Source organism: Urocitellus parryii, chromosome 6 (assembly GCF_045843805.1).
Source record: "Urocitellus parryii isolate mUroPar1 chromosome 6, mUroPar1.hap1, whole genome shotgun sequence".
NCBI lineage: Eukaryota > Metazoa > Chordata > Mammalia > Rodentia > Sciuridae > Urocitellus > Urocitellus parryii.
The window spans coordinates 155,575,223-155,599,604 of NC_135536.1; the positions used below are offsets into that span (position 1 = coordinate 155,575,223).

At 40.1% G+C, this 24,382-nt stretch overlaps 1 protein-coding gene across 1 annotated transcript in view; it reads right to left on the reverse strand.

The window, feature by feature from the left end:
* Positions 1-24,382, reverse strand: part of Cfap61 (cilia and flagella associated protein 61) — a 262,491-nt gene that overhangs the window by 113,681 nt on the left and 124,428 nt on the right. Inside the window, exon 18 of the mRNA XM_026400722.2 lies at positions 4,990-5,117. Coding sequence (XP_026256507.2) covers positions 4,990-5,117 — 128 coding nt within the window. The remainder of the gene's footprint in view (positions 1-4,989; positions 5,118-24,382) is intronic.

Here is a 24,382-nt window from a genome sequence, read left to right on the forward strand (position 1 = left end):
TCTGGTCCCCCTCCCCAACCACCTGACAGGCCTCTGCATCAGTCCCCGAGGATCCCACAACACTGCGGCAAGATGCAACCTGCCCCTAGATCTCTGCCTCCGGTTGCTGCCTGCTCCCCGGGCTCCATGGAAAGTGGGCATGTGTGTGCCACCATCCTTGCCACCAAGCTGCTTTTACCCTGGTGTAAACAGGGCAGTCAATGGGAACACAAGCTCTTCAATTCATGTGGCAGAGACCCACAGGACAGGACAGTCACATTCACCAACCTGTTCCTGGGGGTTTAGCTCTGAGATCAGCAAGGAAGCTCTGACTATTTAATTAGTCACCTAATTAGCGACAGGCCGCGCTGAAGGTTTCAAATGTCCTCAGACAAATGTAAAGATAAAAAGCTTAATTAAGCCGCCAGCATTAGGCTGGCTGCTGCCAGTGCCCACAGCTGTGCCGGATATTGTGCGGAACCGTGCAGCCAGATAACAGGAGTTTCGGTCTTTGGGCTACAATCCGGGCTTTGAAAACATGCCTGGCCAGTTAGGAGCTATTCTTATGCACCTCACTACACTCAACCAGATGAGGGACCACAGTCTAGGTTGGGAAAATTCGTGATTTCAACCTTTGGTGAGAGTATTTGTTCATTTTTTTGAGCAAAATTTCCTCGGTATGGAAGTGGAAGGCAATGTGGGCTTGGGTTTACAACGCCCACCGGCACTTCCTGTGAATCAAATTATATATTTCTCTAGTCACACAAAGGGTCGTGGGGGCACCACCCAGGGCTGCTTTCAGACACGGTCTTCCCATGATTCATTTGTGCATTTTTCTAGTGCCATTTCAGGCTCTGCAAGAGATTCTTTACATAAGAATTGAATTAGGAAGGATTTTTAAATAAAGGATTAAAAGGAATTGCTCTAGAGTTAGAAGTAAATGCTGTAAGAACCATAGAGACACATGTGTTAGAAGAGAATAGAATAAAAGCTGCTTCCGCCCAGTGAGTTTGTGCCTAAGAGATGATAAAGAAGCTATTCTTTTGTATAGTTATGGGGGAAAAATACATGTTTGGGACTAAGGTTCTGAATGTCTAATGAGCTTCCAGGTGATGCCAATGCACCTGGTCCACATACCACAGAGTGAGGAAGGAGAGTGTAGAAACAAAAGAGAAGTTCATAGACCTGGATCCTGTAGTTTGGTTTTTTCTTTATTTTATTATTATTATTATTATTATTTTGTTGTTGTTGTTGTTTTGCTTTGGTACCAGGGATTGAACCCAGGGGTGCTTAACCACTGAGCCACATCCCCAGCCCTTATTTATATTTTATTTAGAGACAGGGTCTTGCTAAGTTGCTGAGGTTGGATTTGAACTCATGATCCTCCTGCCTCAGTCTCCCAAGGCACTGTGATTTCAGGCATGTGCCACTTTGCCCAGCCTGGAAAAAGACCTCTTATTGCCTCGGAAAGGCTTTTAGACTTCATTAAAAAGCTCTCCTTCCAGAACCAGTGCTGCCTCTGCAGATGACAAAGCTCACTTGGGGATGTGGCTGTTGATCAAAGAATAGGGAGTTCACTCTTGACCTCTGCTAGGTTTGGTCAAGTTCCTAAGGTGGCAGCACCTTTAGGTTGGCACGACCTAAGGATCCCATGATGCAAACCTTCCTCAGCACAGATGAGGACAAGGCCACCCTTAGAGCCATATGCTTTCACACTGGTTGATGGCAGAGCTGGGCTTATAGCCAAGGCCAAGTTCTGTTTTATTTATTTTAATTTTTTTTTCCCAGTGGTGTGGTTTTTAAAGAAGTCTTAGTAAAAGAAGTGCTGAGAAGAATAATGTATATGTAACACCCAGACTGCCTAAGCAAAAACTTTCTGTCTCTGAGATCCAGGACAGCCAATGGGTACCATTCATCAATCACAAGAACTGCAATTTTAAATAAGTCAGGTTCATCACTTTAATGTCTCAGGCATCATGAAGTACACCCATAATTCACAGTAAAGATCTGTCTTTTCCTGTCCAATTCACTGGCTTCTACACGACAGGGGGAGGTAGTGTTTTCTTCCTCTGTGTTCCCCACTTCAAGAGAACTGTCCTTCCCCAATTCAGCTCCTGACTCATTGAAAGGCGCATGACCTGGTAGGGCAAGTGATGGGAAAGAAGGCTGGGACACCTGGGCAGGTGGAGCCCACAGCAGCCCCTCCTTAGCTCTCTGCCAAGTTGCTTCTGCACAGCACCCTCAGAAGACAGATGTGTGAAACAAAGGGGAGGGAACAAACCAGCTGAGCCTCACCCACACCATGAATGACTCTCTATCCACTTTCTTTCTTCAAGCACCAGAAGTCAGGGGCCTCCCTGGGGGTGATGGAGATTGCATAATGATCTGAGAGCAAGACCCCTGGCCACTAGGCCCAGTGCTAGAGGAGTCAGCAGAGCCAGGCCCAGGCCCAGAGAGGAAACAGAAGATAGGGACTCTGGTGTGTGTCTCTGGACAAATAAGTGCCATACATGTCACCTGGCCAGAAAGGCCCAGTTCTAGTAGGGACAAGATGCTGGGTGACTCGGAGGCATGACAAAGACAAGAAGGTGTATCTAAGCAGATGTAACTGTGGATGAGTGACACCTGAGGACTAGATAGAATGTTGTACTTTAAAATTAAAGTCCTAATCCTCATCCTTCATATTCCCCTGCCATCCTCCCAGCATGGAGTTTGCTTCCTTGTGTATTAGGTGCTGAGACTTGGAGCAAATCATTTCCACTCTCTCAGAAGCACCTTAACACTGAGGATAGATGGATTTATGCAAGGACTACTACTACATTTGGTGTTCTTTGAAAAGAAGACCAAATGTACTTCGTAATTTCTTGCATGAAAATAATATAAGAAAAATGAATGTGCCTGTTGTGTCACCAGATGACAGAAATGCCAGTTTCTGGAAAAAGAGGTCACTGCACTGTGTCTCAAATGGATTTTCCAGAAACTACGATCTACTTGCTGAGTCTAATAATGCAGCTGAAAAGTACAAGGAGAGTGATTTTTTAAAATCTTGCTTCCAAAATGTGGATTTAGTCCTCACTGGGACTCATTTCACCTAACGTTTGATGAAAACTATTTCTTTAATTTCATTCCAGTTAAAATCACGTATAAAATTTAGCTTAAGTGGCAACTAAACTGGTGAAGTAAAATATGCAGTAGGTTACTATGGTGATTGCTAATTTAAAATAATTAGAGAAAATAATGAGAAACTATTTCCTCTCTTAAGGATTACAGATCCGTAAACTGATACCAGTCTATTTTTAGTGTACATAATCTCTGTAATGATGATAAAGAATTATGAGTACTTTAGAATGCTTTAAAAAGGTCTTTCTGATTGGGGAATTCAATCAACCCGGTACTTATATCAAAATTTATATTTGTCTTTATTAAATTTAAGTCAATTCCATGAAAAGAGAATTGCATGTATATCTTAATGTAATCATTTAAAATAAAATTTTATGACTGAATATAAAGCCAAATTAAGATTTAAGACCTGTTTATAATCATTTCTTGACTCTCATAATTTCACAACTCCACCCTGATAATTCATCATTCAACAGTGGTTGCATAAGACTTGCTGTTCAGAAATCTTAGATGAAGGTACCCAACAGAACAAGCAAGCCTTGGTACAATATGGTACACACAGGAAAATAAATATGTCACATTACTTCTCATTATTTCATTCTTATAATGAAATATTGCCACAAACTGGCCACAATATTTAAGCATATGAACTCTACTGCTAACTTCAATAACAATATGTACTTTATTTCTGTTTAACAAAGGATATGTTCCAGAGAATTGAACAAATTGGCTAGAAACTGGGAAAAAAAAAAACAACCAACTCAGTTCTTTGTTTATCTGGTTAATATGATGTCAAATGAGGAAAATCATCTGAAGAAAATCATCATTTGGGGTTAGCTCATCTCCAGGTTATCCAGACATAGGGCCACTGAGGGGTCATTTTCTCATTCCTTTTCTTATCCAACCTCCCATAGGCCCCACCCATCATTCTTGGACTCCTAACTTTGTTGACTTGGTGGGCTGCATCTCTCAATTAACTCTGAGCTCCTGTAGTTTTGAATAGTAAAGTTTCTCATGTGATTTTGAGTAAATGATTTGGGGGAAAATTGGCTTTGTGTGGGTGTATGTGCATGTGCAGGGCTGGGGATTGAAACCAGGGCCTGGTACATGCTTGGTCAGGGTTCCTACCCCTGAGGTACTCTGCCAGCCCCCAAACTGGGCTTTTTACATTCAGAATTCTGTGGTCTCTCAAAGTCTGAGTCTTTTAAAACATCTATGAGAATCTGAAAGAGTAAATGAGGAATAGTTAATATATACAGGGGTGCAGCTGAATAGAAGGAACAACTTCTAATGTTCTATAGCAGGGTTCAGTAACTATGGTTGACAACAATTAATTGTGTTTGTCCAAATAGTAGAGAGGATGTTGAATGCTCTCATTAGATATGCCAATTACCCAGATCTGATTATTATATAAGTGTATAATATACCACATAAATATGTACAACTACTGTGTCAATTATAACTAAATTACACTTTAAAATAGAGTAAAAGAGGAAATTGAGTCTGAGAGAGGTTAGGCCACACACCAGGTTTCCATGTCAGGTCCTAGCAATGCCAGGGCATGATCCCAAGTTCTTGGAATTGAACCCAGGGTTCTTCCTTATAAAGAGGTGCTGAAATCCAATGAGCAGATGGAGAGAGTGGCAGTACCTATTTTAGGCATTGTAAGATATATGGTCTTGTTGTAGCTACTCAAATCTACCAGATTTGGCCTGGGGGCTATAGTTTGCTACCCCCCCCCCCAAGTTAGGATATTCCCCTGATTCACTAATCCACCTAGACAAAGTTGTGTGGTGACAGACAGACTCAAGTCTGTCCTGTCAAGGGACTCTCTTAAGGTGTAGGAAGAGAATTGTTATAAATAAGTAAATAACAACAAAAACAACTCACCAAAATATCAATGTCTCTAGGAAGGAAATTCCCACAGTGGATGCACCAACCACAACAATCCTGGCATTGACAGTTATTTTAGGTTCCAACGTTAGTTTTCTGTTTGTGTGGTTCAAGGCATAACTCAACTAGAAGAAAAGAGTACAGAGACATTGAGAAAAATGTAGCTGAGTCAGCACCCCCAGATTGTAATTATGTGGAATCATTTAATGAGAATATCACTGGCAAATCAAACCTAAAAATGCCCCTGTGGCAGCCAAGGCAAAATATAGGGAAAGTATTTTTAAGAAATTAATGGGAGAATATATTAATGCCTAACACACACACACACACACACACACACACACAAATTGTGCTTGATTTGGATATTGTTTCATTGCGGAGAGACGTTTCCTGCAGAACTGAAATGCTTAATGATTAGAGATAACAAGGCAAATAATCCTACAATTACACAACCAAGATACTTTCTAAGATTCTGCAGTTCCTTGAAATGTCTCACCGTTTTCCTGACCAAGGTTTCCTGATCAAGGTTTTCTGACACTGTTGAGTGATAATTATTTTAGTTGGGTACTTTAAGACAAGTATTAACTTTTATTCATTTTTGTATCCCTCACACTACTTAACATGGTACCTTGTAGACAGTTGGCCCTCAATACTACTTCTTGAATGACAAACATTTGTTGAATGAGAAGGATTGTTCAGTGTTTTAGGGTATCTGAAATTACAGAAGACTCTCAGAAGTACAGAAAGTAACTAGTGATCCCTTTAACATCCATGTTTGCAAAAATTACCTGGATTAGTTGTTCAATTTTCTTTCCTAAAGAGGCTGCATTAAAATGTACAAAGAAAGATTTTACAGAAGTCAGAAGCCTCTAAATTCTGGTATGTCAAACCAACTTTTTTTTGTTTTCTTAAAATCCTGAGATTCCAAAAGTTGGGCTGCCCATAAGTTAATTTTGCAAAGTACTATTTTAAGTGGGGCTCCCACCTACCTTCAGGTAGCATGGGTGTGGGCTAATGCTTTGCTACTTACCAAGTAGCATTTAAGTTTGAGAGGATAAATCCCCTCTCTCTAGCCACATGGAGATAGAAAAATATCTTGAGCCAAATGACTTTTTTTTTAAGAGAGAGAGGAAAGAGGAGAGAGAGGGAGGGAGGGAGGGAGGGAGAGAGAGAGAGAGAGAGAGAGAGAGAGAGAGAGAGAGAGAAAGAGAGAGAGAGAGAGAATTTTTTTAATATTTGTTTTTCAGTTTTTGGTGGACATCTTTATAAATTTATTTTATGTGGTGCTGAGGATCAAACCCAGCGCCCCTCACATGCCAGGAGAGCATGTTACCACTTGAGCCACATCCCCAGCCCCAAATTACTTTTTAATACGAATATAAAACAAGGTTCCTGGTGCCTCTCAGAATCTGACTCAATCCCTACTCCCACCTTTGAAACACCATGAATCTGGGAAGAGATTGGATTCACTCCCATCTTCAAGAAGGGGCCCAAGTTGAGAATCCCACCTCCTTGCTCAATAATTGGTCTAGGATGGACACGTGATTTAGGTTGGCCTAAGCAGAGTGAAGCCCAGGATTTTTGTATGATGATTGCAGAAAACTCTCTTGCTCACTAGATGGTATGGAGTTGCAGATGTGAAGCCTGAAATGGCTACAGTCATCATGCCACAAAGATAAAAACCATCTGGGCTCAAGAGAATCAGAGAAATAGAGCAAGAATTCCTTTCAAACCCTACCCGAAGCCCATGCACTCTTCAGTTATATGAACAATACATTATCAGCAGACATTGCCACCATAGTGCTGCACAGCAAACCCTCCAGAATGCAAATAAGTGTCACTTATTCTCACTCATAAAACTCTGGGTCAGCTGGAAGTAGGCTGGGCCTGGTGGCCACGAAACTTCCAGATCCACCTCACCTTTCTCTTTTTGGATGAGAGAGAGCTGGGGCATGAGCTTCCCATGGCAAAGGGAGAAATTTAAGAGGGTAATTGAAAATAAGCAATGCTTCTAATGCCTGTTGAAAATGTCATGTGGTAGAGTGAAGTGGGTAATATACTCACTTCTAGCCAAAGGCACAGCTGAGGGAGGGATGGAAGGTGAGAATGAGGAAGCCTACATTTCCTCTATTGTTTAGTCCAGTTTATTTCTTTTAACATGCAACAGAAAACTTCCTAGATTGAGATACTTTCTAAATGAAAATAATGAATATCCTTTGGGATGACAAATGGCAGGTTTTTCAAATAACCGTCAGCTCTGATCAGCTCTATGAGGATTTCCCAGGTCAGTGAGGAATTGTGCAGATTCTAGCTTATACTGGTTTATGTGGGTGTCCCAGTGTTTCCAAGACAAGAAGGCTGACAGAAAAATTCACTCTAGCTAGCCTTGGGCTTGGTGGTTTAGAGTGAGGAAGGTAGGAAGTGTGTGAGCTGTTAGGATGGCATCTAAACGCACGTCTAATTCACAGATTTTAAATGCAAGCATCTTAACAGAGGTCAGAAATCAAGATTCTTTCCATAAGGAGGTGCGTTCAGACATTCTCCTCTGCTGTCAAAGCTAACGTTGAAACATGGGCAGTAATGAAATTCCCTGGTAAAGAATTATACCTCATTTGTGAAACAGCTCCAGTATCAAGGATACAAAGGCGGCTGGGGAACAGAACAGAATGGCTTTTGTTTCCTACACAATAGCTTTAACACCAACAGCTGCCAGGCCTCAGAAATCACCTTTCTAACTGCTAAATACACAAAGTGGCCCTGGGTGTCAAGAGTTAGAGATCTGTACCAATGATGGTGGGTGTCTCAGGAGAGTGATCGGGCATCACAACGATGCACAGTACACCCAATTTTACAACGGATTTTAATTAAAAACATATCTGTCATCAGGTATGATAAAATAGTCTGACCTAAAATGATAACATTTTTTGGTCCTAGATATCATTTCTATTTGCCTTTAAAAAAAGAATAAAGAAAGAAAAAAGAAATCTTCCCACCTCAGAAACCTTTTAATGACAAATGGTAAATGAAGATGGCTTTTGCTGCTGGTCAATTTTGTCCATAAGCAAGAAATACACATTATTTTTAATAAAAGCAAAATGTTTCCTTCCTTTATATTTCTTCAAACTACAGGTTTTCATGGCAAAGAAAAACATTTACCAAAAAAAAAAAAAAAAAAAAAATTCCATGCATGGGGAGATCTTGTTTGGGATCTGAGTTTCTTAGTGGTGAAATAAAAAGAAAAATCCTGTCTATTGACTTATATTTTGTAGACAGAAATTGAATGTGCCTTGTAATAGTGGATTGTTTCAAAGATTGAAGAGAGGGTTCTATAAGCTATTTATCTACATACCATAGCAATGATAACATGGATGAGCAATCAGCCTCTTCCATATTCTTTTCAGACATTTCTGATTCTATTTTCTAATGACATTAAGTTAGCATTTTAGACAAAGGGATGATCTTCAATGCAGAGATCAACGTGTACCCCAGTAAGAAGGAATAAGCTGTGCATTGCGACGTATAAGCTAACCTTTTAAGGTTAAAAGAAAAATGTTCCTTAAAATTGATGTGGACGCTTATAATGAGTTTAAAATACCTGCAAACCTTACATTCTATCCCTCAGATAGGAAAGGAAAGTTATAATATGGGACACTCCTGTTAGGAGGGGAGATTTCCCAGGAAAAGAGACAGCAAAGGTCAGTTGGGAGAGGAGAGAGGTTGAGATGAGAAAATTGGGAACAGAAGTGAACAGGCATTTAAGTTTTTTAAAAAAATATTTTTTTAGTTGTTGATGGACTTTATTTTATTTATTTGTATGTGGTGCCAAGAATCAAACCCAGTGCCTCACACATGATAGGTAAGTGCTCTACTGCTCAGTCACAACCCCAGCCCAAGTTTTAACCTCTTTATTTGTAATTTCCATTGGGCCTTTGAGAACAGAAGACTGTACATGTGCATGATGAGCCATCTGTGGTAGTGTTTGGTCGCTTATATCTATTTATTTTGTCAGCCACACTTCAGTGGACTTGCTTGTTTCTGGAGGTCAGGAATTATATCTTTGTTTTTTTGGTGTTTGTTTTATTGTATCTGAACACATCCTGGCATACATTTGGGGCATTCAATAAATGGTAAAAGATTAGATATGTTAGCTTTGCATTTCTTGAGTCCGTTTTAAAGGTTGTGATATAATTTATAATATCCATGATTATTTTAGTTGATTCTTTTTCAGAAGTATTTTTCAAATTCTTCTAAATCCCTTCTAAACAAGGGATTTAAAAGTATTTGAGGTTAAATTTGGCATTATTAGTAAAAATGATGTTGATATGCATACTTGGTTGAGTTGATGCTATAACTCACCTACGTTTATTAAGAGACCTCAAAGTACATAATTTTGAGTTTTATACATGTTTGTTACCTGTTCTATGTCTATAGAAATTGACATATATAACTTTACCTGACATATATAGACCTGAATTCCACATCTCCATATCTGGTTTGGTTTCTTCACTGTACTTAGATTGAGTTACAACGATCACAAAAGCATTATTGAAAGTCAATTTCAATAATATGTCCCAATAAGAAGCTACTAAAATACAAAGAGGCCAGTAAACTATAAATGTGTCAAAATAAATACAAATGATCCCACATAATAAATGCAAGGTTCATATGAAAAAAAATGGAACATGACAATATCTGTGGTGCTTTTCTTCTAATGACAGTATTTCTTCTGGAGGTACCAATCAAACGGTGGGATCATCAGACTGGGTGTCATTAGTCTGGTGGTAAGGTTTGGGCTTGTTTCCTTAACTCTGCTACTGGTTGAGATTCGGAGCCTCTTTTCCTTAAACATCGGTTTCCTCGGTTGTAAAATGGAAGTAAATTATACCAACCTCTGCCTTCCTCAGCAGGCAAACATGGGAACTATTCATTTAAAAATGTCTACAAATACTTTGAGCTTTTCAGGCAAAGATGTTACACAAGGTAAAATTGCACATCCTCTCTCCCATCTGCGATATGAAAGGCAAATCTTTGAAAAATACGTTTTAAAAGGGCAAAACAATGAGCTCAATTTTCAGCTCACACCCATGTGTATACATATTTTTTTCTTACAGAAAGCTTCCAAAGACTTCAAAGGGAGCTCTGTCCATGCAAGAAAATGGAAGATGGAGAGATTCAAACCCATTAGGAATAAAATTTCTGAAATCCTTAATAAGCCTACTTTTGCTTTATAAATGTAATGTTTTTTTTCCCTATGCTTCTCCATTCTCTTTTCTCTTTGGAGAAGCCCTTTGTTTTCCCAATTTGAGCAAAACAAATGATGACAGATTCACAGTGCTACAAATGTCAGAGAAGATTCCAAAGTTCATAGTTCATAAGTGGACCTCATTCATTGAAATATTTGCCAGATAAATAAAGGGTAGCATGGTATACATGCTTAAATTGAACCAATCAGTTGGAAATCTCTTCCACAGATAGGAGATGCAATTTCAAAAAGACTTTCTAGTAAAAATATTAAAAAGGATCAAAGGTAGATATGAACACCACACCTTTGTCTGGTAGAGCATGGGAAGTCTATTGAGATGTTATGGGTTTGAACCTTGAGCTATAGAGAATTCCTTCTTTTTTTGTGGGGAGGGATGGTTGGGAAGGTGGAAGCTCCCAACAATTTTCCAGCTCCAACACTTCAGAAACTGCAAATTGTTCTGTCTGTGGCATTTGCTGAAAGTAATGATGACTCAAAGACACTGTTTGACTTCTTTCTTAATATCCAGAAAGAACACATACAAAATCATGCAATATGGCAGCCAAGAATGGGCCATGGTAATTGCAAGACCTCATGACTGCATCTCCACCACTGTACTGTGCACACTCAAGGCACTCATTAAATGTTCGTGAAGTGAACAGAGCATTCATTTTGCCTTTGAGAAATTATTCGTAACATTACACATGGACAATTAAAGAAATTTTAAGGAACTATCATGCCTTTAATTCCTTTTCATTACCTCATTATGTATCGAGTGGGGACTTAACAGATTCTTGTGGCATTCTTGCATATAGATGGAATCCTAACTGAAGCAAGAAGTTTCCTGTTTATCGTTGGACTATGCTGCATATAATGGGAAGCCCCAAATACTAGTAGCTTATTAAAAAGGATGGAAGATAATTTCTTATGCAAAAGCTGGCAATATGATGCCTAGGGATTTTGAGGCAGTGCCATGAGCTGATCAGAGACCCAGGGTCCTTATACCTGCACAATTCACCATCCTACTGCATGGCTTCTATCTGCAAAGATGATCTTGGTGGCTGCTTGAGATCCAGTCATCATATCCTCATTCCAGGCAACAGGTAGAAGGAGGAAGGAAAGAAAACAAGGGCTTTCCAAAAAGAATGAATTCCTTTGAGCAGCTTTCCCAGAGTTCCTAGTCCAACAACTTCGATCTCAGTGGCCAAAACTTAGTACCATGGTCATGCCAGATGTGAGGGAAGCTAGAAAATGTATTCTCTTAGTTAGGCACTTTGCTGCCTTAAAAAAACTGAGGTCCTGTCACTAAGGTTAAAGGAAGGAATGGATATTGGGGGCAAAGAGTGGTCTCTACCATAGTTCTTAAGCCAATATAATGAGTTAATTACCTTATCTTGCATTTTTCTTAACAATTCCATTGTTCTGATCCTTCCTATACCTATATTACCCACCTGGCCATTATCATTATTTTGCACACATTGTAGAAAGTTAAAATTGTCAACAAAACTATTGGTCAATCTATTCTATTTAACATTTATAGTAGAAAAAAGTGTTCTGGAAATTGAATTGAGTGACTTTAGTGGATTTCATCAATTCTAGCTTGCATGCTTTTTCCACATTAGCATTCCTGAGATCAGACTTACAGTCAGTGGCATCCTAACAATTGCATTCAGCCAGGCAGCAGAAGAAACACAGTTGTCTCTACTTGTGCATGGGTGACTTGGCTGTGGCTGTTCACTGTCATCACTTCAAGAGAGTTATGTGTGCTATATGTACATTATGCATTGACTTTATCTGCTCTTGACAATGTCTTCAAAAAGATTACAACGTGATTTGGCATTGAAATACACACTTATTGTGTTCCCAGACAGGCTCAGAAACTGAGCAGCAGGGTACAAATTTGATATTAGTGAAACAAATACTAGTCACTGGAGGAATGACGGTAATTCTGTATTTTCTTCCAATGCAAGTATTGAGTGCTTTTCCGGAGCAAATAAAGGATGATACATGCCCACAAGTAGATGAAGCCATGTTATAGTTTGTTACTGAGGAACATGCAAAACATTTTCTCTATCACCCAGCAAAAATTGCAATGGGAGAGAACACAAATTGCCTCCTCTCTCTGAATAGATGAAAGAAACTTCAAAGCAATGATTTATATGACTGATTCATATGTTGTTCAGAACTTTTATTAAGATATTGTATCACAGTGTAATTGGCCACATTATTTTCTTAATGGCACATAAAATAAAGATGCATCTTACATTTGATAATGTCTTAGATTTGATATAGTTAGGTGGTTAACTCGCTTGCTTTTAATTAAATAATGGCTCTGAAAAAGTAGCGCATAGAATCATTTAAATATGATTGATGATGCATACACAAACACTGGCAAGGGACATCCACTGTTGGCTTTTCAAAGACACTGAAGTTAATCATTAATTCCCAATATCAGGCCCAAGGTGACCTTAAATGGCTCTGTTTCTCTCACAACTTAAGTAGCATCAAGTGAAATGTTCTCTGAGCTTCTGCAACATTCTGATGGAATCCTGTCTGTTGTGTGTCAGCTTCTGTAATGATTTTCAAAACACCTACTAAAGAAATGACTTCTTCAGGGTGAACAACAGGGAAAGTAGGAATGAGAAATCTATGGCAAGAAAATGGTTAACAGAACCAGTTACCTGACTTGCATCACTATTTTTTTTTAACTTTGTAGTTGTAATTGGACACAATACTTTTATTTTATTTATTTATTTTATGTGGTGTTGAGGCTTGAACCCAGCGCCTCACATGTGCTAGGTGAACGGTCTGCCGCTGAGCTACAACCACAGCCCCCGACTTGCACCATTGAAAAAGCAGAAAATACTACCATATTACGTATGTATCTCTTTAAAAAAATCTCATTGACTTTACATCTAGTTACTTAATCATTCTCAATTCTATTTTCCCATTAAATAACCACTACTACAGGAATCAAATGAAGGGGTGGCCTTAAAGATTTTGGAAACACTTTCAAAAGTGACGGAAGGCATTCTTCCATCCTATTAAACAGTACCCTTCTGAAATGATGGCATTTTCTTATAGGTATCCAATAACAAAAATTGTCTTCCAATATAAAGTACATTGCTAAAACAAACACAAAAAGTACAAAGCTAAAACAAACACTGTTGTTTGTTTCTCCATTCTCTCACACAAAATATTCTGACACCAGATGTGTGGGGTTTCTTCCCAGTCAATCAATTCTCCATCATCAGATATGTGTCCCACAGTTAATTCTGATACTATGTCCTTGGGGAAAACCCCACAACTCTGTTCCCCACCCACCTCCATTTCAGATACTAATTGCAAGTCCAGGTTGTCACCTGTACTTCTGACCAACTGGCTATCAATGGAGGTTCCCACAGGCCCTCCTACTGTTGGATAATTTGCTAGAAATGCTGGCTTGCAGAACTCATTAAATTGACTTGCTAGATTACCAGTTTATTAAACAAGGCTAGAATGCAGAAATAGCTAGGTGTATAGGACATGGTATGGAGAAGGGAGACGGAGCTTCCAGGGCTTTCCAGGTTAGCCACCCTCCCAGCACCTGCCACCAACATAGAATTTCCCTAAACCCTTTGCATTAGGCTTTTTACAAATTTCTCACCACATTGGCATGATGGATTAAATCATTGGCTGTCAGTAATGAGGTCAATTTCTAGCCCTTATCCCCTCTCCAGGGCTTGAGGGATGGACTGAAAAGTTCCAACTCCTCTAATCACATGGTTGGTTCCCCTAGCAAGCAGTCCCCATTCTTAGGGGATTTCAGAAAATATAAACTCAAGTGTGGTGAAAATGGCTTGTTATTAATAATTAAAGATACTCCTTTCAGCTTTATTACACCAGAGCTGCTTCAGGAACAAAGGACAAAAAACAAATATTATATAAAAAATGTCCCAGTTGCTTTTATAATTTAGGAAGTTACAAATGTTTCAGGGGCTTTGGCCAGGAGCTGTGAGGAAGGACCCGCTAGATATTTCTTATATCATATTATCACATCATATCTACATATGAATGTCTTAGTGATAAGGTAAGAAATCAGAGACTATACAAGGTAGTCTATGCGAAATGTATTCTGAGGTTTTTGTTAAGAAAAAGTTGTATTGCTAGTTGTTTGCCCTTCTAAAAATAAAAGGGTGGTTTATGGAGAGATGCACAGATAGGGGCTGAGGTTGTAGCTCAGTGGCAGAGCAATTGCCTAGCATTCATGAAGTCCTGTGTTCAATCCTCAGTACTGCCAAAGAGAGAAAGGGAGACACAGAGAGAGAGAGAGAGGTCCACAAAATTCTTATAAGTATCCAAGTTGCTGCTTTAAAATATTTTGCACTTAATACCCTGAAAGTAGGCTGGAATCTGTCAACCCATAGGGCACCAGAAGTGGCACACAAATAAATAGCCAAAACTTATTATGCCACAGAGTGAGTTCCCCAACTAGAGTTGCAACTCTGAAAAAAAAAAAGTTTGGATGAAATCAATATTCTAGTGTCAACAAAATTTCAATAAATGGAGTTTCAAAAATATGATTGGTTTTTATTTGCAGTTCTTGAAATGCTGGCATCCAATCTACAAAATGGTAAGGAGCTCCAACAGAGTTGGTAAGTTTTATAGGCAGAAAAAAAAAAAGGAGGAAAGTAAGAATGATGAACAAATAACCCACTGGTGATTTCAAGGTTACTTTTCTTACAGGGGTGTAAGGAAAATATTGTTCAAATAATTGGGATTTGCCTACCATCTCATTTCTCAGAAGGTCAGATCTTGTAAATAAACAACATAGATTTCACTTTGGTAAGGCGGGATTGGAGCATGAGTGACTCCATTTTGAGCCTGCTATCTTTTCTTTCATACTAGCAACCAGACCCGTCTAATTAGTTGGTGAAAAGGGTAAGTGCATGTGAAAAGTCATTTTGGGGCTTTGGGATAACCTCCCACTATCCCCAAGTTTTACCATCAAAATTTGAACAGAGAGTTCCAGTCAACAAATGCATATAGAGCACATAGTATGCTTCCTGTCTTTAAGGAGTTCTCATTAGATGGGGAGACAGACAAGTCAACAAACAAAATGGAAACTACTGCTGCGTAACAAATCAGTCTAGAAGGCAGAGAATTTAAAGAGTAAGCATTCATTTCCTTCATGGTTCTTTGAGTCGGTGGGGTGGGCTATGCTCAGCGAGGGAAGACATGGGTCTACTGAAGTTGGCCTAGGATGGCAAGGAAAGTTAGGGAAGGCCTCCAGGAGAACGGGACAGCTGAGTTGGATCTGGAAGGATCAATGGGATATTTCTAGGTGGACAAGGCAGAGAACAACTTTCTGGAAGAGAGGGAAGAGCCAGGGCAAGGGTTTGGAAGAACAACACATCTCCTGAAGTACCCAATTAACCTTTATGAATGAGTTTGCAGATGATGTCCTGGGTAGAAGGCCTTGGAAAGGTGAAATGGGCATTCGTGGATACAGGAAGCAGCCAAAGAAAGGACCTAAGGGGTCAGGACAGAAGGCAGGGAGGGAAGACTGATGACCCAATTGTGTCCATGCTGCCACCTCCCATTTGCCAATATTACTTAGTAAATCTCTAAACGGAGAATAACATGAGAACTTCTATTCCCCCAGGGGACAAGCTGTGGCTCAGGTCAGGGTAAGTGGTTATATTTGCACTGTTGGTTTAGGCCTCTGTTTTTTTTTTTTTTTTTTTGCTGGGAAAATGACAGCAGTACAAGAAAATTCATTTTTCTGAGAACTTCTGTCCAAGCATGTGCTGTTACACAGGTACAACTTTCCCATCTTGCTCTCTTCCCACCGTTTCTTTATTTTTGCCCCTGGATATTTTCAATACACCCTTACATGTCCAGTGAGCAAGCTAACGTGTGTGACTCTAATGTCTAATGTGCGCCTCCCTGCACACTATTCATCTTTCAAGTAGCCTCACTACTTCTGTTGACATCCAATTGTATCTCCGATTTAGTCTGAAGAAATTAAGCATACCTCTTTCATCTCAATGCAAACAATGGTTTGTATTCTCTTTCACATGACTTTAAAATTCCGCACACCAAAAGGCTCACCCAGCTTTTGTAAAAGCAATGCACAATGAAAGAATAAGCCTTTCTGAAAATTCCTACAGAGTATGCTAAGGCTACAAACAAAGTTCAAAGGAATGTGGTCAGCATCAATGGGATCGCCTCTTGGTTCCAGTGAAGAACTTGGAGGGAGGAATAAAATAAATCCACCTCCTTTTAAAATTAAAATGAAGAGAGAACTTGGCAGACAGCTAAGCAGAAACCTCAACAGGAAGAAGGCTGAAATACAATAAATGGGAGTGGCCCCTCCCAACAAAAGTTAGAGATACATTTTAATAGAAAATTCAGAGGCTGATTTCAGTCATTCAGATATTTCACATTAGGGCAGGGAAAAATAAAGGTCTTAGTCCTGCTGCTAATTCTTGTGAAATGAGCCGCTCACAGAATGAGAAAAATCGGTCCAGAAAATTTGCTTCTCTTTCTCTGAATCGATTCCTGGTGGTTTTTTTTATAGCACTTTAAAAGAAAACAAAAAAAAAAACAAAAAACAAAAAAAAAACAAACAAATAAACCAAAACCCCAACAATTCTATGTTTTTCAATGGAAACTCGTCCAAAATAGTATTTAAAATATTTGAAGTTACAAAAACAAATATAAATGAACAAAACAAACTGCTATAACAATAGTGCTTTAATTAATTAACACAAAAGGCTTCACCTTGCCTAGAAGTCCTGGCGGGATCTGGGGTTGCTGCCCGTGAGTGCAACCCTCATGTGATGCTGGCAGCTGTGACTTTCAGGGAACATGAGACTACAAATGCAAAATCAAACAAGAGTCCTAAGGAAAATTTCCCCTTTTGCTCACTCCGTTTACATTCAAACACAAACCATTTCCCCCAAAATCCCCTAAAACCCCTCTGAGTGGGTTTGGGAGTCAGCAAGCATATTGCTCCATAATTAACTCCCGTTCACCACTGACATCACGCTTCAGTGTAAAGATAGGTCACGTACTTTTAATTTCTCACATGCACGTCAGTGGTAAACAGTCCCAGCGTTCTTGTTAATGACACCATCTGGCGCTTCCCATAACTGTGTAGTGTTCAGCTTCCAAACAAGATGTAATGGCAGCAACACATGAAACCCACTGACATTTACAGTAAGGAAATTTATTATCAGTCATCGGTTTGGTATAAATGTGTTTGCATGACTGCTGGGGCTATAAAATCATCACCTTTGCCAGGCAAGCAAAGGTGCAATAAATAATGGATTTTAAGCCATGCATGTACTACCAAATCATTAAACATTTATCACACAGACACAATAGCATCTTAAGCAACAGTTACTACTTGAAAAATTAATGCCACTTTTGAAGGTTAAATGAAAACTGTTTAGTCTAAGCTTTAATGATTTTTAATATGGTTCAGTATAGAACACAAGGATTTTTTTCCATTTCTTTTTTTTTCAGTTGAATATGACTATATATATGTAAATACTCTTTTATAATAATTTTCTCTTGAGAAACAATCACTTGAAGCTCTTTTGTTACAGAAATGCTAAAAAGTACAACTGAAATGTTTCTTGAAAAAAATCATTATTAAAACCTTTTCAGAACTAGAAATGGCAAAAGAAAGGTTCTTAGGAATCAAATGCTATTCTTCCCTTTAAGATCCTTAATGGATGAGTCTGTTGTGGCTACAATGAAATAATTTTAATTTTGGATTCAGGAAACAAATATAAAGTTAAAACCAACAAAATCCCTCGAGTAATCTTGCCACAATTGTCCCCAATCCTATTCCTTTAAAATACTCTGCCATAGCCAGTAATGTTCTTCTGTATGCTTGTTCTATGGGTATCCATTGCTTTAAGAAATTCAAGGAAGTAATTAAAAGCACAGATAGACTGGAAGATGGTTACTGGCTTCATGGAGGACTTAGCAAAGAATACTGCTTGGTTCAAATGAACAAAGAGAAACTTTGGTGGGAACTCCTCATATACTTGTTTGCTGAACATGGAACAATGAGGGTGGAGATTCCAGTGGCTGCCCTTATAGAGAGTTTTTCGCTTGGGAAGATCCTCAGAAGCAAAGCTGAGACAGATTCTGTGCCATCAAGAGGCTGTCCCAAGATACCATGATGATCTATAAAACAACACAGTCTCAACATGTAAAACTGTCACCTCACCAGATGACCCAGACTAAGCCTTAGCAAAAAAGAGCGGCACTGTTTGGGGCGGGGGGCGGGGTATATTTATAGTTCTGGGCAGAATTTAAGAAGTGACTGAACAACAGACTCCCATCCCAGTCTGTAAGTGAGTTTTAATTTCTTGGTGAGAGTTATGGCTTAAAAAGCCTTTGGAGTTTTATGAATCTGCAGCTCTACCTGCCATGAACATGCCTGAAAGAGGAAGCAGGTGCGAGCACTCTAGAAGGCAGGATTCCTATTGGAGGAGAGGGCACGACGTTTAGCAATATATAGTGGGAGGGTAGGATGTGGTGCCTGCTCCCAAATTTTGAATCAGTGGAAGGAAGTGCCAAGATTTTCTACCTTCATCTTTAATAGTGACTAGCATCTAAATGGGTCCAGAGCCTGGCCCCCTCTTCTTTGCTTATCTTGGGACTGAAATCCAAGATTTGGTTAAGACCTTGGCATTTTCAATGATGGCTTCCTCTGCTGCTGAACAGAGGCTTTATGGGAACATCCATCCTTCGGAGAACTGAGTTTAGGGATTAAAAACAGGGCATGAAGCAGGGGTGGGGTGGCCAAGGAGTGGAAAGATCACTGTGATGCCCTTCCACAAATACAGACCCATTACTGGTTCTAAGTTACGATGGAGAACTTCAGAGTAGGGCCTGGTCAAATGAGTGCCCACTGTCCCTTCATTGCTGTTCCTCCAATGCTGGCCCTAAGCACCAGGAGAAGCTCCATGGGAGCAAGTAACCTGAGTTTCATCTGCTTGCCCATAAGCCTCCATCACACAAAGGAACTACTTCAAGGACTAACTTTAATGGGATTATGTGGAAGTGAACCCACTGGGATTTGCATCTTATTTTGAAATAACATATATGGCTTGAGCCTTGATGTTAAAAACAAAAGCATTAAGTATGGGAATTTTCCTAAAGCAGTACAAATGCTGTATGGAAGGGCCACACACTTACCCTATCCTTCCATCTGTCACTAATTAATTTAACATTTTCCTTGAGTTCTAGCTGTTTATGTTATATCCTCTGGAAATGACTATGAGGGCTCTCCCAGAGGGAGAGAATCAATGCATAATGCTAAAAAGGCCTTGCTCATTTCTTTCAAAGTTCTGTTGGCTCCCATAATACTTTTAAAATCCTGTTTCTGCACGAGAGATACAGAGTGTGCATGTGTGCTCGTGTGTGTGTGTGTGTGTGTGTGTGTGTGTGTGTGTGTGAAGGAGAGAGAGTCAGAGAGTATGTCAGAGATAGAAAGAGACAGAGGGAAGGATCACATACTGTAGCAAAAGCAGCTCTCCAGAAAGAGTGTGAAAATAACAATTAACAATGAAGGGTGAGAAACAAAAAGCCATTCAACGGATGCATGTCATTTTTACTCTTCAGTGTGGATCAGTTGATTTTTTTTGTTGTTGTTGTTAATTATATCACCTATTCTTTCCTTATATTGATAATTACATAATTACATGAAACAGATGGGTGACAGAATGTACCCAGATGGTGAGAATGTAAACAGGCTTACAAATTGCTTGTTCTTGAGCATATTAAAAAGAATTATTCAATAATACATAGATTTCTATACTCTAAACATCTGTCAAGTAGAGCCATCAAAATTGCAGTTACTTTGTCATTTTTTTTCCCTTCAACAGATACAATGTGCTCATTAGGAATTTTCAGGAAGCCAACTGCCATGGAAGTAAAATATTTAACCTTTTCCAAACATCTGGACACCTGAAATTCTAAACTCTTGTCTGAGTCCACTGGCTTGATCCACACACCCTTTTTATTAAAATAGAAATGAGCCAAGCATGGTGGTTCACGCCTATAATCCCAGAGGCTCAAGAGGCTGAGGCAGGAGGATCACAAGTTCAAAGCCAGCCTCAGCAATTTAGCAAGGCCCTAAGCAACTCAGGGAGACCCTGTCTCTAAATAAGATATTAAAAAGGCTGGGGATGCGGCTCAGTGGTTAAGTGTTCCTGGGTTCAATCCCTGGTACAAAAAAAAAAAAAGAAAGAAAAGAAAGAAAGAAAGAAAAAGAAGCATCTAGTTTCAAGGACAGTTACAATCATACAGCTCTAATTATACTTTGTGAAGCTGTGGAGGGTTAAAAAGAATGGGAGGATTTGTTTGAAGAACATAACTGAATTGCATCTGATGGGCTTCTTGCATTAAATTCTTTAAAAATAACTATGAAATAAAAACCAGAAGCATCAAAGCTGTGTTTGTTGGTTGTGTATGGAACCGTGCCCACGTGAGTCAGACTCACAGGCAGTGCAGATTCTGAGGGGTCTGCTGGAAGAAGTGGCATCTGCTCCTTCTCCCAGCCCCACACACCCTTCCCCAGAGAGACAGACTCTCCTTCAATGACACACAGCAGAGGGGTTTTGCCTGCCCACACTTATCTTGCTTCTCTAGGCTTTTCTTGATGACACCTACTGCCCCCTGACACCATGGAGCCCTGTCTGTTGACTGCCTGCCTTTCCCCTACCCCAGAATATGAACACTTAGGTGACAGGGATTTATGCACTTTCATAGGACTGTGCCACCAGTGCCCACAGTGCCCACGGTGTCCACCACTAGGTGATTAGCACACAATGAATACAGACTGAACAAGTGACATCAAAGTCTCCACCTCCAACCTTCTTGATCAGCGATGCAGAACAGGCCCTGGGACAGAGTTTAGGCAAAAGAGCATGTCCAGGCAGGAACAGGGGGGTGACCAGTATGTGAGACATCCCATGGCAGTGGGGATGGAAGATGCCTGAGGTTCCCCTCTTAATTAGAAGGCAGATATAAACCAGGGTGTGTATCAGACTTGTGGGCAAAAAGCATGGTACCTAGAAGATGTGCCTGGTGGGACAGAGAAGGACTAGGGAGAGACAGTCCAGCCTGGCTTCTGGTGGAGCAACCTGGCTCTTGGGGAGAACCAACATCACTCGGGCAGAGGTAGATCACAGAACCAGGTTGTTGTCCCACACCCCACTCTGGGAAGAGATGATTTGTAGATGTGCTTGAAATGAGGTATGTGATCACTTCTCCAGAGACATGTTTGTGCGGCACATTGTGGCAACGGTGTGTACTTTTGAAAGAGAGAGACAAAGACATAAAGAGAGGCAGGGTCGGGGGAGAGAAAGAGAGATGAAGAGAGGTCATAAGAAGCATCTGACTACCCAAGGGGCCTGGAGATCCCTTTGCGCTCCGTGTATCCCCAAACTGCTCTCTAATAGGATGGGTCCCAAGAGGGCAGGCCAACTGGGAAAAAGAAACCAGGCCACTTTTCATGCATTTGAATATGTCTCTCTTCATGATCTAGGGAATGGGGGTCTCAGCAGGTTGCTCTGAGTAGGGCCGAGGGTTCCTGGGCTCCAGGCAGCAACCTTCTGAGAAGGCTCTGCCACAGAACAGAACTCAGTAGGGAGAGGGAATCCGAGATGTTGGTAAGAGCCCCCAAGGAGAGTCAAACCAGGTGCCTTCACTGGAGAAGACAATGGGACAAAGAGCCAGGGCCATGAACAGGGCACTGATGTGGAGTTGAGCCCAGCCACCCAAACTCTTTCAACCTCCGACATTTGCTCTTTCTTTTGGGACGAACTGGATGACCCTGGCATGTCTCCACCTGTGTCGGTCTTCCTTATGTAATAATGGGAGTGCTGAACTCTTAGAAGTCACACAGTGGGGCAGGGAGCACAAACTTTGGTTCTACCGACACAGGGTGACCAAAGACCCTGTATGTGTGGATTGATCCTATCTAGTAAACAGACTGAAATACTTCCCTATGGGATATAATTCCATGGGATACTTTCAGATCATGTTTGAGAACCTCCTTAATGGTGTTTTTGTGGAAGATAATACCCAGTTACATTTTTAATTTTTTTTTTATTTTTGTAGTTGTAGATGGAAAGAATGCCTTTATTTTATTTATTTATTTTTATGTGGTGCTGAGAATCAAACCAAGTGCCTCATGCATGCTAGGCAAGTGCTCTGTTGCTGAGCTACAGCTCCAGCCCTACCCAGTTCCATTTTAAAATTAACCATTAACTCTGGTTTCATGGAAGCACCATCCTGAGGATTCATGGATAGTGGGGGGAAATGAGGTGGTTTTGGAGAGTGGAGCTTCACTATGGTGACCAGAAGGATCTGCCTGAGACTTGCTCCCTGGAAACACAGCTTCTTTTGGTTAAATCCATAAACTATCATAAAAACCTCGATTACAATGACTACCATGGTGATAATTTCAATTCACTAAACAAACCAAAAAAAAAAAAAAAAACACCCTACACAAACCAAACAAATCCAGGGACACAAGGACATGATTAAACAGCAAAAGAAGTAGGAGCAGTGGTATAGTTTGTAATTTAGGTTTACTACCTTGGGTTTCAACCAACTGGATGGTTCATGCTTGCCTACACTAAGTCATGTTGAGTCATGTTTGATATTAAAAAAGCCTTTATGGCTCCCATGCTATTTCCATCCCTTATTTATTCTATTCCCCACTTAAGTCATCCGTTTTTATTTTCTCCTTGCTTACTAAGCTGGTTACTATGGAGATCATGACATCAGGAAGCTTAATGGTCTTGAGGCAACACTGAGGGTAAAGGTCTTGATTCTTAAGTGGTTCAGTCCTGGAGAACGTAGCAGCCTGAGGACTGAGGACTGAGGGCTTCAAGCTGCGTCTCTAATGAGGATGACACCCAGGTGGAAGGCCTTTGCCAAGTCCCCGTGGGCAACCCTGAGTGGGAATGCCATGTCCCCAGATAAGTGGGCACTTTACTTTCCAAGACCCATTTAATTCTTTGCCTCCAGTGAACTCAGATGCCATTTTTTGCTCAAGATTTGATGAGTGTGTGAATAATGATGGTATGTAAACTCAGACCGCATCATGAAAATTACACAATTGTAAAAGTCTTTTAGTCCACCTGAGTTCAATTTGATTATAAAACCTGTCTGGGTACTGAGTCTTTTCTAATTTTTAAAAACCAGAATGAAAATTTTTTAATGGAAATATCTAAAAATAAAAATTCTGATGCTTTACAATATGTATCTCTATGGATGCAAAATCACTTCATAATGAGAGGATTCATCTTTTGATAATTCTTCCACAGTCAAGCAAGTGTTGGTCCGCCTTATGGGGCCTTCTCATTCTGCAGTCCTTGTGCATACTGCTGCTACCATTGTAGTTGAGTATTATTTTTGTATTAATAGATGTGTTTCATGTCTGCAAAGTCCCTGTTGACATATGACATTGCCTGACTCTTCTGGCAGAAACCAGGGGACACTGGGCCTTTGGACAGACATATGCTAGCAGAGAAATTGGGTCAGTTATGTACTCTTTTATTCCAAGGCAGACAGTAGGTTGAGAAGAGGTTTTTGAGTCTCAAAAAATGTGACTGTGTGTATTAGAAGTCAGTCTCAAAGGACAGGTTTTATAATAAACAGTGATAGTAGAGACCATTGTCTAAAGATTGGGAAAAGGAAGAAGTTCAGAGGGAAAGAGAGAAATCCAGTAAAGACCTCTCCTTCCCTTTGGTTAATGCCATAAAAGTGGAAGAAATGAGGCAGGGTCCCCTCAAGGTTTTGGAGAACATGGGAATAGAGGAGGCTGTACCTTGTGGAGACTTCCTGCTTTTATCCTTGTTTTGAGGAAAGTAGTGGGGAGATGGCTAAAAGTCTTTTTCTGACAATAAAAGAGGGTTCTTTGTGTGTTGATGGTTTCCTTAGATAAAGCACCATATTGCCAATATAAATCATCTTTTTTAAAGTCAGGAATCACAAGTTTTCATTTTCAAATTGTAAAACTTGGTACAAGTTACAATTTGGAAAGAGATGGTAGCTTTACCTTTGACCCTTTCTAGGTATTTATTTCAAAGGAAATGGTCACAAATGTGCCCCAAAGTAATAAGCTTGGAC